Here is a 13,606-nt window from a genome sequence, read left to right as displayed (position 1 = left end):
GGCCAGGCTCACAGATGTACCAAACAGGGCATGGGCACATGGGAGAAACACATCTACCTCCAGGAACATTGGATCTGGTAACCAACTGAAGAAGTAATTTGCCTGGCGTTTGAGAGAGGAAGCAAATAGATCCAATGCCAATGGGCCCCGAGGCACATCCAGGGCATGGAAGACAGGTGGCAGATGCCAATTGGTGGCATCCCTCCAATGTCTGGAAAACCAGTCCGTGACCAGGTTCTTCTTCCCCTGGATGTATTCCACTCCGATAGAGAGGTGATGATCCAGGCAGTATTTATTTATTGCCTTGGTGAGGTCGGATAGACGCTTCGATATCTATCCGCCCAGACGATTGATATAGCGGACGGCCGACAAATTGTCCATCCGAAGCACTACGTATATATGTTTTTTTATTTTTTTAAAAGGTCCTACCACTGCATGCATTGGAGTACCTAGAGTATTTGGTACCCGAGGCAGATCCTTTAAACATAAACACACATATACACATACAGTACACTGCCCTTACACACAACTGCCCATACATGCTGCCTTTACACATACCTGCCGAGAAACACACATATACACATACATTGCCCTTGCACATGACTGCCCATACACACACCTGCCCATTACCACACACATATATAAACATACACTGCCCTTACACACACTTGCCCATAAACACACATATATATATATATCGAATATGCTCGATTATAAGATGACCCCCCCAAATTTGAATATTAATTTAGGAAAAAAGAAAAGGCCTGAATATAAGACTACCCTATAAGAAAAAAGTTTTACTACTAAATATTAATTCCCATATTAAATATTAATTCCCAGCGGAACCACAAAGGTCACCTACAAGATGCTACCAGCCATGCGTAGTCACAATCATTTTCTATGCAATACGTCAAGTGATAATATTGTTTTGATTGCACTTCAAATTAATTTCCCAGTACAAAACCATTAAATCCTTATCATCCCAGGAAATTGTAATATAAAATTATTTTTATATTTTATCTGAGTGGCATTTAGGATTTCACATATCTGCTTCCAACAATATTTTCACATTTGTAAATGTCACTAACTTTGAGCTGTTTCAACCAACCCACAGTTGAAGGTTGAAATGTTCAACAAAAATACAGGGTTTTTGTAGCCAGTAATGAGCCTGGGCATGGATCAGGTGAAATTAGATCTTATTATATGGCTGAGATGTCACGGCATTATAATAACTATCATCAGATGTTAAAGCGCCTTTGTAGTATAGTGTTACCTATAATTTTTGGATTATTGACCCTCCTTTTAATGATTATATGTGCCAACTGCCCACAGTCTTTGTCATAAATTATTGACAGTATTTTATTAATGGCACAGGCAGAGGCTGCCAATATTTTGTATATGGTTCATAATGGGGCAATCAGGATTGTAAATTTTGCACATTAGACTTTGGGAATCTGCATTATATACAAGGCAATGAGGGCGATCTGTATTGAGATGAGTGACACTGAGGGGGATCTGTATTGAGATGAGTGACACTGAGGGGGATCTGTATTGAGATGAGTGTCACCGAGGGGGGATCTGTATTGAGATGAGTGCCACTGAGGGGGGATCTGTATTGAGATGAGTGTCACTGAGAGGGATCTGTATTGAGATGAGTGTCACCGAGGGGGGGATCTGTATTGAGATGAGTGCCACTGAGGGGGAAATCTATATTGAGATGAGTGTCTCTGAGAAGGGAATCTAGTATTGAGATGAGTGTCACTGAGGGGGGAATCTGTTTTGAATTGAGTGTCACTGAGGGGGGAATCTGTTTTGAGTTGAGTGTCACTGAGGGGGGAATCTGTATTGAGATGAGTGTCACTGAGGGGGAATTATTATTATTATTATCTTTTATTTATATAGTGCCAACAGTTTACGCTGCACTTAATACAATACATATATTCAAGGGGTATGACAAGATAAGAATTGACAGAATAAGACAAATTGATACATTAGGTGGAGAGAGCCCTGCTCGCAATCTTACAATCTTGAGGGAATGGGGTGACAAATCTGTATCAAGATGAAATGAACTGAGGAGGGAATCTGTATTGAGATGAGTGTCACTGAGGGGGATCTGTATTGAGATGAGTGTCACTGAGGGGGATCTGTATTGAGATGTGTGAATCTGAGGAGGGAATCTACATGGAGATTTATGGATCTGAGGGGAGGGGAGGGGATCTGATGAGAGATGAGTGGATCTGCTGCATTCTATTTCTTACATAGGAGAAAACCAGAAGGTGGCACCTCATACCAGCTGATCCACATACTGTAGGGGCAAGCCATGCACTCACTTAATTACCCGGAATGTATTGTTGTCATAATCATTTTCTATGTGACATGCCAAATGAAAATATTGTTTGATTGCTCTTTAAATTTATTTCCCAGCACAAGATTCTTAAATCCTTATAATCTCAGGACATTCTATTTTAATGTTTTATTTCAGTGGCATTTAGGATTTTTTATATCTTCTTTCAATAATAGTTTCACATTTGTAAATGTCAGTAACTTTCCTTTATTCAGCCATTTCAACCAACGCCATTCATTTCTGCTGCCAATAATAAGCTGGGGCATAGCACACGTGTAATTATATTTTATATTATAATTTTCTGCTATTTACCTTTGACACAAACGCCATTGCTGAGATGTCACAGCATAATAATTACTATCATCAAAAATGTAAGAGGCTTTGTCGGATATTGTTACATATACTTTTTGGATTATTGACCCTTCTTTAAACCAATATAAATTGACATTATCCAGTAACATAATACCCACAATATGCTTACACATTCATGTTCATTTAAAAGTATAGGGCACATTTACAAAGATTGACGTAGTCCTCAATGTGCAGTAGTTACCATGTAACACAAAATCCTGCCAAATCTAGTGATTGTCAAGGTGTCTGTACGCTGACACTGGTGTCCACCACCACACTTTGTTGGTTATCCTATAGAGAAATGAGAGAGATAACGAGAAAAGGGAGAGCTAATGAGAAAGGAGAGAGAAGAAGAAAAAGGGAAGAGAGAAAGAGAAAGGAGGGAGCAGAAAAAGGGAAGAGAGAAAGGGAAAAGAGAGGGTCAGAAAGAGGAGGGGTACTGAGAAACAGAGCCATAGCTAGCTCCTTTTGCATCCGAGGCAAGAATGTAAAACTATGCCCCCCACCTTTTTTTTATAGAGGTTATCTTGAATGATAAAATATGATCTGTCAAGGGCACAATTGTCTCCAGGGGGTGGACTGATTTGAAAATTTGGGACTATTGCCGAAATACTTTTCATGTTTTATTTTAAATATCACATAATGGTAGCAAAGGGCCTATAGCTGGCATTTACATTCTGATAGGGTCCTTTATGTACTCCTTTTATGTGGTTCCTATGCAATCCAGTTTGGCGAATGCATGTAGGATGGGCTTGATAGTACCAATTCGACATATTGTGTGCCACACTGTATTGCTGGACAAATTTGTGCCAGCCTTCCTTGGAAGGAGACAGGTTGTAGCATCCCGACAGATATATATATATATATATATATATACAGATTTTGGTTCAAACCCGTTTTAGTACTCTTATCTACACTGCTTGCTTGGAGTAAAAAGCCACTTTATCTACAATACACCTAAAAAGCCATGTTTTAGGTGTATTGTAGATAATTGCAATATTTACCTAATTGGCACTAAGTTGCACTTGGACATAAAGGTAATAATCCATAGTGGGTAAACTCGCTTGTAGCTGAATTATTTTAACTTGGAGCATTTCCTCAGAACAGTAAAATTATTCCAATTAAAATAAATCATGAGGCTAGGTAAACAATACAGAAGTGGATGAAAGTGGAGTTGGTAGTTATGAAGATCTCAAAATCTACCAATAACCCCAAATCAATGTTCTGCAGATATGTCTAGTGTTTTTCAGTTTAATTCGAATGTATTTACACGTACCTAGACAACACTTAAAGGGACAATCCAGCCATCATAAGCACTTTAATGCATATAATAGCTGAATGGTCCCTTTAAATTTTCATTTGATCTCACTTGCAAAAGCATTAAATTATTCTGCACAATCCTCTCAAATGTATTTTCCTCTTCTTGCCCATCATGTCCTTGGCTCGCTGCTTCTCCTAAAGGTCAGCGACTTAATTTCTTTTCACAGGTTGAAGAATGCATATTAAGTGTGCATAAACAGTAATTATACATAAAATATCTCTTTACTAAACCTACAAACAAATAATTCAAGTAAATATGAACTTTGGAGTACCAAAGTTTCAATACTGCATGTAAGTACATCCGCCACAAGGTAACCTGCGCTACGATGAACTAAGGGAGGGGATTATGATCAATAAGTGTCATACTTCCCTTTGTAAAGTGCTGTGTATGTGGTTGTACCATTTAGCTCAGTTGTTAGAATTACAGATCGTGTCTGGCATCTAAGGGGTTTCATTACCAGACACTCCTCTACATCCAGTGTATAAAGGGAAGGGCAATGCTCATTTCTTCCAGTAGGCTTGGCAGAACCTGACAGTGATGATGGGTGATAAGTCTCTGATAGTGCTATGCTTGCTGTGTATCTATGGCTGTTCAGTGACGGTTGAGCAACGCGCTTATGGTGGGCACCAGAACCCAGCGATCTGCCGCAGCACAAAATGTCCCAAGTATAAAGTGCTGAAGAAATATGAGGTAAGTAGACATCTAGTGTTATACATTAAGAGCAAAACTTTACAACACAATGAGCTAAACACCTTTTTGGCTTAGTGACAATATAACTTTTTATATCTATTGGTTTTTTTATACATATTCTTATTTACTCATTTAAGGATTTACCCTCCATATAGTTTAACTTTGGGTGTCAAGTGGCTCATAAAAAATCTTTAAAATCACAACAGCCCAGGTAGGTAGTAGACACAAAACAAAAAAACCCAAAACATCTCCCACCTTGCTTTGGATTCCAAAATGCAAGCCCCTTTTGGACTTTAGGCTGCAGGCTGTAGTCACCGGTGCTCCCACCGGTCAATATCAGATAAAAAAACAGGTTATGCTAAAAAGTGCATTTATTTTCGGCACTTAGAGGTGGAAAAAACAATGCCTTGGGGAAAAAAACCCAAAAGCTCATAGGTGGGGTATGTGCACAGTGGCGGATCAAGGTCAAGTGGGGCCCTGGGGCAACATGGCTCAAATGGGCTCCTTGTAAAGCAAGACTGTGCTAGAGAAGCTTACCGAGGTTTGCCCGTAATATATATATATATATACAGTGCACAGTGATATCAGGGAAGATGAAATGTTTTACCTTATTCATAGTGAATAGACCCCAAATGCATAATGCAACGTCAGGTGCACTCTAGTTATTACATACACTTTAAATTATCCTGCGGTCCCTTTTCCAAATGTATGGGGAAACCTCCCCACATGTATTTGCCCCATTTCCATCTTGCAGATTTGTACTTACAGTTAGTAAGTTTTTTTTTTTTGTAAAAGCTTTGAAAAATAGATGTTAAAGTGAGTGCCTTTATTTTTACTTTTTAGCATATGCAAGTACTTTCAAATTAATTGAATTCTTTTAATATGCATTCTTTTATTTCAGTGGCTGGATTAAGAGAAAAGAATATATTTTCACACAAAGACATGTCCACATAAATACATACTTTGTTTTTTCTTCCCTTATTTCTATATTTTCCTTTCCATTTCGTGATATCTCTGTGGTCTCTACATTTAAGGCTCCATCTTACCCTGAATCACGCATACAATATATACACATACATTTGAAGCAGTTTTAAGGGAGAATAACTGTTTTACCTTTTGGGTTTCCAGGGATTTGAATATCGTCTTTATGAACCATCAAACTGGGTAATGACTTCCTTGTCAGACAACAACGACATTACATGCGCCGATCGCCTTTCTAAGTATATGGATGGATTCAATGAACAAGGTATGGCATCGGTTTGGTATCCTTTGATTCAAGTAAAAAGAGACTGTCCACATCCAGCCCAGGGGTTAGAACAATAAAAGGTAAAAAAAAAAAAAACAAGCATATAGTATATTCATTGTTCCTGTCCAACAAACATTCACCTAAAGAACTGCACAGAAAAAAGGCCAAAGAAAAAAATCCATTCATAGTTGTTGTGGCCCAAAAGTAAACTAAAATCAAGTCGTATAAATTACTTTTTTTGCTATTAGAAGGATATGATGTTAGGCTATTTAAACTATTTAAACTCTTAGACCTCTAAATGATATGCACAACAAAGATATCCCTCTACCCCTATAATCCACTATACTATACTAAATTGTATCGCCTACCGACATTTTCCCACAGCAGTCATTCTATGAAATGGCTTGAAACATTATTGTCTCTTCTTAGAAGTAATAAACTTGCATGTTATGGTTATCTTAAAATTTCACTCCATAAAAAAAACTACAGTATCTTCCCAGACCTATTAATCAAAGATATGGTGCTAGAATCTTAATCACATCTGCGTATTTTACAGTATTATTCTTTACCGTCAATGATCTGATCTTAAATATTATCATATGCATATAAGCTTACAATTACCCTAAATCATTCTGATTAATTCACATTGTTATACCATAATTTTCAACTAAAATGGACGAATTGAGGCATTTCATTAATAATTATCCCATAAAGAAAAATAATAATCTAATATAATAATAATCTAATATAAAGTCAAAGAAAATCAGAGTATCTTTATTTTTATTGCTAATTGAAATTAGATGTTCTAGAATACGTTGCCTAAACTTCCGACCCAAAATCTTTTAATTTACAGCAGGAAATGTCTTTGTAAATCGGAATCCTGTCGAGGTTTCCTTGCTATGGAAACATACTTACTTTTGTTGGCAGAATGTTTAAGTAATCACGTGCCACAGAAGAAAAATGCGTTGTGAAACAAACACGACCTCCTCAGTTATAATGTGTCTTAATTATGTACCTGCTGACAGCACAACATATTACTTTGTTTATCAAATGTGCCCTAATGAAAATCGTGTGTTCTAATTTTCTGTTTCTCTTGAAAGGTATCAAAATAGAAATGACTTCCCCTGTTGTCATAGCTTTTTCGACTGAAAATGCCTCCAAAGATGTAGTATTATTTTTCCTCCCTCCAGAAGTGGGTTGTCCCTTTCCTTTAGACAACACTGTTCACTGTAAAAAAATACCCGCAGTGCCCGTGTATGTAAAGTAAGTAGCTACCTTTATAGCTAATACTAGTTTGTGTCAGTCTCTTTCTCTCTCGCTCATAACCTACAGTCTCACACAAATCACTTCTTCCTCCTCTAGTTTCTCCTTTATTTCTATCCTTCCTCTTATATACTACAACCCTTCACCCCTATAGCACACAACACTATGTGGGAGCATCCTGTTAGTGTAAAAATAACACAACAAACAACCAATCATACTGCACTTCCCCCATCCAATGCGACAACCAATTCTCATGCTGACAAGGCTATAATTTTTATCTCTATATATATATATATATTAGACACCAGGCCCGGACTGGCCATCGGGCAACCGGGCGTTTGCCTGGTGGGCCGGATTGACTTAGGGGCTGATAGAGCTGCAGCTCCAGGCCCCTACCTTAAAATAGGCCCAGTCAGGACCGAACTGACTGGGCCTATGCGGCGGGTGGTTGTAGAACAAGCCAAGGTCAGGAGCCAGAACGGGTAGTCATACAAGCCAAGGTCAGGAGTCCAGAAATCCACGTAGTCCAAAAGCAGGCAGGAGTCAGCACCAGAATGGGAGTCAGACAGGCCGGGTCATACACAAGAATCAAACACTGGAAGGAAGCACGCACTCATAGGTCCGGAACCACGAAAGGGCAACCAGCAACTGAACTAGCTGGTTAATATAGTCACAGCCTGCAGGAAGAGGAGGGGTTAACTTGGACATAAAGTTGGAAGAGGAAGGGGGCACGGCCTAACAAACAGAGAGCCATGAGGAGGAAAGCCAGTGCAGGTAGGCGGAAACCCTGACAACCTGCCCCTTCAGCCCGCCGCAACTGCGACCAGGTCCGCCACTCTAAGGGGTCGGGAAGCCCCCACCAGGGCCGGCCTTATGGGTGTGCGGCCGCACAGGGTTTAAATTAAAACATCTGAGTTTTTTTTTTTTTAACTTTATTTAACATCCTCCATGTTAAATAAAGTTTTTGTTAACTTTATTTAACATGGAGGATGTTAAATAAAGTTAACCCCCCCCGATGTTTTAATGTAAGCCCTGTGCGGCCGCAGACCCCTAAGGCCGGCCCTGGCGGGGGCTTCCCGGCCCCTTAGAGTGGCGGACCCGGTCGCAGTTGTGGAGGGCTTAAGGGGCCAGGTGCCTTTTATGCCCTGCGTTAATGCGGCCGTATAGGCCGCATAGGCCCAGTCAGTCCGGTCCTGCCGCGGGCCCGGCCGCAGTTGCTGCTTGCTCCGGCAACAAGGTAAGTAGGGTGAGGGAGGGGGGTGCAGTGAGAAGGGGCAGAGGGGGGTTAGATAGTGAGAAATGGGGAGAGGGGATAGATAGTGAGAGGGGATAGATAGTGAGAGGGGGTACATAGTGAAAAGGGGTACATAGTGAAAAGGGGGAACAGTGAGAAGGGGCAGATAAGATGGGGAGAGGGGGTAGTGTGAATGCGTATTAGAATGAATGAATGAATAAATGTGTGGATGAATTGTGTGAATGCGTATGACAATTAATGAATTCATGTGTGGATGAATTGCTTGAATGATTTGTGAGACTGCATTAATGAATGTGTTAATGATTTGTGTGAATGAGTAAATGCAAAGATGGTACATGAAGGGTGGGCTTTAACAATAAATAAATAAATAAATATGGGCTGCTCAGGCTTAAATGCCCGGGCCTATTTTTTGTCCCAGTCCGGGCCTGTTAGACACTGTTGGACGTGCACTCGCGGACTCGCCTGGTGCTATGGGCATTTAGTATAACTTCATGTATATCAAGGTGAGCACTCACGGGATTTGAATTCAAATACCTTTATGGTTCCGATGTAGGTCTCCAAGACTTTTTTTCAATTTTTGAGTTCAAATCCCGTAAGTGCTCATCTTGATACTGAAGAAGGTATATATATATATATATATATATATATTCTACTGTCTAAAATTACAACTCATCTCTCACTTGTCCTGATGTATTTGGTTATTTATTTAGTTATGCTTTTATTTTTAATAAAATTGGCAACTCTGTTTTTCAGGTCTTTTGAAGGTAATCATGGGGTACGATACTTTGCTGACCAAGCCACTGCTCTTGCCAGAGAATTGGGTGCTCTTAAAAAGCCTTTTGTTGGATCATTCTTTGGATGTAATAGGTATAATAACGACCATCATTCCAATAGTTTCCACAATGAAGTGTGGTTGTTGGGAAGTGAGCCTCTTGATGAATAACTCATTGAAACGGCTACCAAAAATGCTAATACATTAAAGGAATTATGCTGCACAAACTATTTTGTGATCTTTTTACATGCAATTGTCTTGTGCATGGTCAGTTTTACACAATCTTTAAGTTAAAGTAAGAAAGCCTCAAATTAGCCAGATTCTGCTATTAAGTAGCTACATGGAAATTTTTGGGAAAAACCCTTAAATGATGCATAATGAGAGAATGATGTATTAGTGATTTGAGTTGCCCCTAAGCCTGCCATCACAAGAAATCATTAAATTGAGTGATCAACTCCCTGAACTTATCTTCAGGTGGGTGGCAGGTTGCTCTATGCCTCTTACAGAAAATACACTTTTAGCTGCTGAGCATTGTATGTCTGTGGGATATGGGATTATATACCAGTTCTGCGCTTTTTAGCAATGGAGAGGAACAAATGTCTGACACCTTGGGAGTAGCGCCTGCAGACAGCAAATCACTCTGGAGGCCTAAACAACCTCTAATAATTCTCTTTACTGGGGTTTAGCCATGAAACCACTAATTGTAGGTGAGCTGATATGAAATATATACTCTGAGATTTATCTCATGGAAGACATCCATCAGATTAAGGGTTTTATATTTCATCATATGTGCAGGTGATCAGTGATGGAATTATATGTGGTTCTGCCCTAGTCTAGAACTAGAACAGCACCTCCAACTCCTCCCAGTATCAACTTTGTGGAGGAACTTTATCCAAAGTGGTCAAGTAAATAGAATTGGGTACAAAGTATTAATGTTGTGATCCAGTGGTGAGGAGGACCTCTGCTGCTGTTTGCTCTGATGTGTCACCCTAGGCTTAATCCACAACACACCACTAAAGAGTAAAGTGAATTAAAAGAAAACAGGATCTTCAAAGAACACTTAAATCATTTGCACTAATATATGTACTGTGTGGCTACCTATGCAATAATGGTGCATGTCTGCCCAGTGTCCCTCTTTGCCACCTAAATCTCTCTGTGTAAGGTTCTATACTTGTGGGGATGAGGAACCCAAGTACAGGAATGTACACTCTTGCTGCAATGAAATTTTCTATGAGATACCTTGGTTACAGCACTTTAAGCACAGGTGGACAGGGGGGGGATAGCACCGGCGATGATATGCAGGGTACCAGAAGTCACAGGGTAAACTTAAGCAATCAGGATCAGGATAACAGAAGTCACGGCTATACTTAACAACCAGGGTCAGGATATCGGAAAGCAGAGAAACACATACTGGGGGATACAATTCCCGCTGCCCCTGGTGATGCATTTTATGAAGCTGGTGTAAATTGGTTTAATCACCGCAGCAACCCGGCAACGATCCCTAACAGCTGCACACAAGTGATGCCCTCTTACCTGGCTTTATAGCCCCTGGGTGGGGGAAGGAAGGGCACTGGGGGGAGACATATATGATTGGCAATAGGGATTTAGACCCCGCTATATGCACCGGTTTATCAATCACATTAACTATGAATATCAGGAGGTATTAAAGAGAGTCATGTGCCCACAGCTGGTAGTTTCTTTACACGGGGTAACCCTCACTGGGACTCTTACTCACCCCTAACAATAATTAGGTGTCCAAATTGGGACACCCGTGTCAGGGGCATGGTAATGGGTGGGGCCAGTAACTGAAATGGGCAGTGCATAGGTGTGGCCACCTACCCATTTTACAGGGGACTGCAAGAGAAGTATCGTCAGAAGAACACTATTTCTGGTTATGGTTGGATGAGTTTGTTGTGGAAGAAGTTGACCAGCCAGCCCGGTCCAGGTCTTAAGGGCCCTTTCTGAACAATTTTGAATTGACATGAGGTGACAGGAACAAGAGGTAGCAGGGGTCCCTCAGGGCCCCTAGAAGGATGGGAACCATCGCAGGTACTACCCCTATAGTTACACCAATGGCTAAGGAACAGCTACTTAAACTATGAATTTATGGACCAGGTTGGGGATGTGGTGGGGCCCACAAACTGTCCTGGAATGGATGGAAACGGAGTGAGGGATCCCAAGACGGCAAAGGAACCCTCTGAAATTTAGATGACCACCAGCCAAGCCACAGCCCGCTGGACGGAGAATCAACTGAGTTTCTCCTGATTGACATCTTATATAACTGGAACTGTTTTCCAGAATGTCTTATCAGAAATTCACCTAAAATACAATTAAAATATGTTTACATAATCAGAGTAGAAATGTTACAAATTAAAGTTTTATGATAATTATGACTAATATTAAACTAATAAAGTATGCTTACATGATCAGAAATGTTCTTAATACATTTGCCATTAATAAAATGCATTTTTATATATAAAAAGGTGATTTTTTTTGTAAATATATTACTTTTGTGTACCAACATCTGAGTAGAGGCCAGTTACGTCACTTCCTGTCTCTGATTGGGGATGAATGACCTCATAGACTTTGTTTTCAATTTTTTTCGGAACCACTGGCCATTATCGAATGCTTCGTTGTGTCCTTCCGTAACATAGTTCTACCAAAAAGAGGCTGAAGATGTTACTTTTTTGTGGCCAATAGATCTATAGCGGAACATGAGAAGGTAAGGTTCCCGAACCTTAGAGAAGATGGCTAAGGAATGAGTTGTTTTACAAAAAAATCAAAATTAGGTATTTTAATAAAATCAAATTACGATCAATCCATCCAAGAAGAATTCTGCCCGTTCACTCGTTCGTCCGACATGCTTTATAAAAGTAAATCTATTCCATGTTCTTGGTCTTTGTCGTTTTCCAGAGTTTAAGGGGACATCACCCAAAAGTAATCATAGGCATAACTACAGGGGGGCAAGTGGGAGCAAATGCCCCCTAGATTAATACTTGCCATCACTTTTTGCCCCACCCCCCACCAAATTTGAAAACTCTCCCCCAGCTGCAGGACCAAGTGACACAGTGCCATCTAAACATATGGGCACACTGGGGAGTTGCGGGCGCCTGATGAGCAGGTCTGTCACTTCAGACCTCAGCTTCCGAGCTCCCTAATCACTACCCACAGGGTGGAGGATGATGAAAGATGGAACATGAGAAACGTAAGAGATGGGGAGAAACGGAGGGAAGGGCTGTGTATAAGTACATATATATATATATATATATGTGTGTGTGTGTTTGTAAGCTAGTGTGTGTGAGGGCAGTGTGTGTATGTATGGGCAGTATATGCATGTGTAAGGGCAGTGTGTGTATGGACTGGTGTGTGTAAGAGCAGTGTAGTGTATTTGTGTGTTTGTAAGCTGGTGTGTGTGTATGTGTGTAAAGGCAGGGGTGTATGAGGGCAGTGTATATGTATATGTGTGTATGGACAGGCGTATGTAAGGGCAGTGTATTTATGTATGTGTTTATGGGCAGGTGTTTGTAAAGGCAGTGTGTGTAGGGCCAGTGAATGTGTATATGTGTGTTTAAAGGCAGTGTATGTTGGTAGTTGTGTGTAGGGGCAGTCTATGTGTGGGTTTATGCACAGGTGTGTGTAAAGGCAGTGTGTGTGGGCAGTCATGTGTAATGGAAGTGTATGTGTATTTTTATGGGGAGGAGTTTGTAAAAGGCAGTATGTATGGGCAGTTGTGTGTATGGGCAGTTGTGTGTATGGGCAGTTGTGTGTAAGGGCAGTGTATGTGTATATGTGTGTTTATGGGCAGGTATTTGTAAAGCCAGCGTGTAAGGGCAGTCTATGTGTATATATGTGTTTATGGGCAGCTATGTGTAAAGGCAGCTATGTGTAAAGGCAGCATGTGTGGGCAGTCATGTGTAAGGGAAGTGTATGTGTATATGTGTCTTTATGGGTAGGTGTGTGTTAAGGCAGTGTCAAAAAAAAACAACCTTGGTAAAAAAAATAGTTGGGGATGGCACAATATTCAATTCTTACCTCAGGTACAAAAGGAGCCAGCTACAGCTCTGACTCAGGGAATTGAAAGGCAAACATTCCTGCCAACTCCAGTTTTAAGTGAAGGTCATAATGAGTTTAGCAAACTAAAAATAAACTGTACTATACATACCTGTTGCAATAAGTATGTTTTGGGAGAAGGTGTTTTGTTTTAACTGTAAGCTTTTGGTTTGTTCTTGTGGTAATAATAATAAATAATAATAATAATAATAGTGTTCATCTTTACATTATCTCACTAAATGAGGATTCTTGAGAAGCTTTACTGTCTAAGCAGCAGCAACTGGTGTTACTCTGTACAAACACGAGAGGGCGCT

General features: G+C 40.3%; 1 protein-coding gene across 1 annotated transcript; it reads left to right on the top strand.

Annotated features, from left to right (window-relative positions):
* The first annotated feature begins 4,533 nt into the window (after positions 1-4,533).
* Positions 4,534-9,469, top strand: LOC128483801 (heme-binding protein 1-like). Its single transcript, XM_053460096.1, has 4 exons — positions 4,534-4,706; positions 5,835-5,952; positions 7,053-7,215; positions 9,224-9,469. The coding sequence occupies exons 1-4, from the start codon at positions 4,554-4,556 to the stop codon at positions 9,411-9,413; spliced, it is 624 nt and encodes a 207-aa protein (XP_053316071.1). The 5' UTR covers positions 4,534-4,553; the 3' UTR covers positions 9,414-9,469.
* Positions 9,470-13,606: the final 4,137 nt, after the last annotated feature.

Source organism: Spea bombifrons, chromosome 3 (assembly GCF_027358695.1).
Source record: "Spea bombifrons isolate aSpeBom1 chromosome 3, aSpeBom1.2.pri, whole genome shotgun sequence".
NCBI lineage: Eukaryota > Metazoa > Chordata > Amphibia > Anura > Pelobatidae > Spea > Spea bombifrons.
The sequence above is the reverse complement of the archived record's forward strand: the minus strand, read 5'-3'. Positions and strand labels throughout refer to the sequence as shown.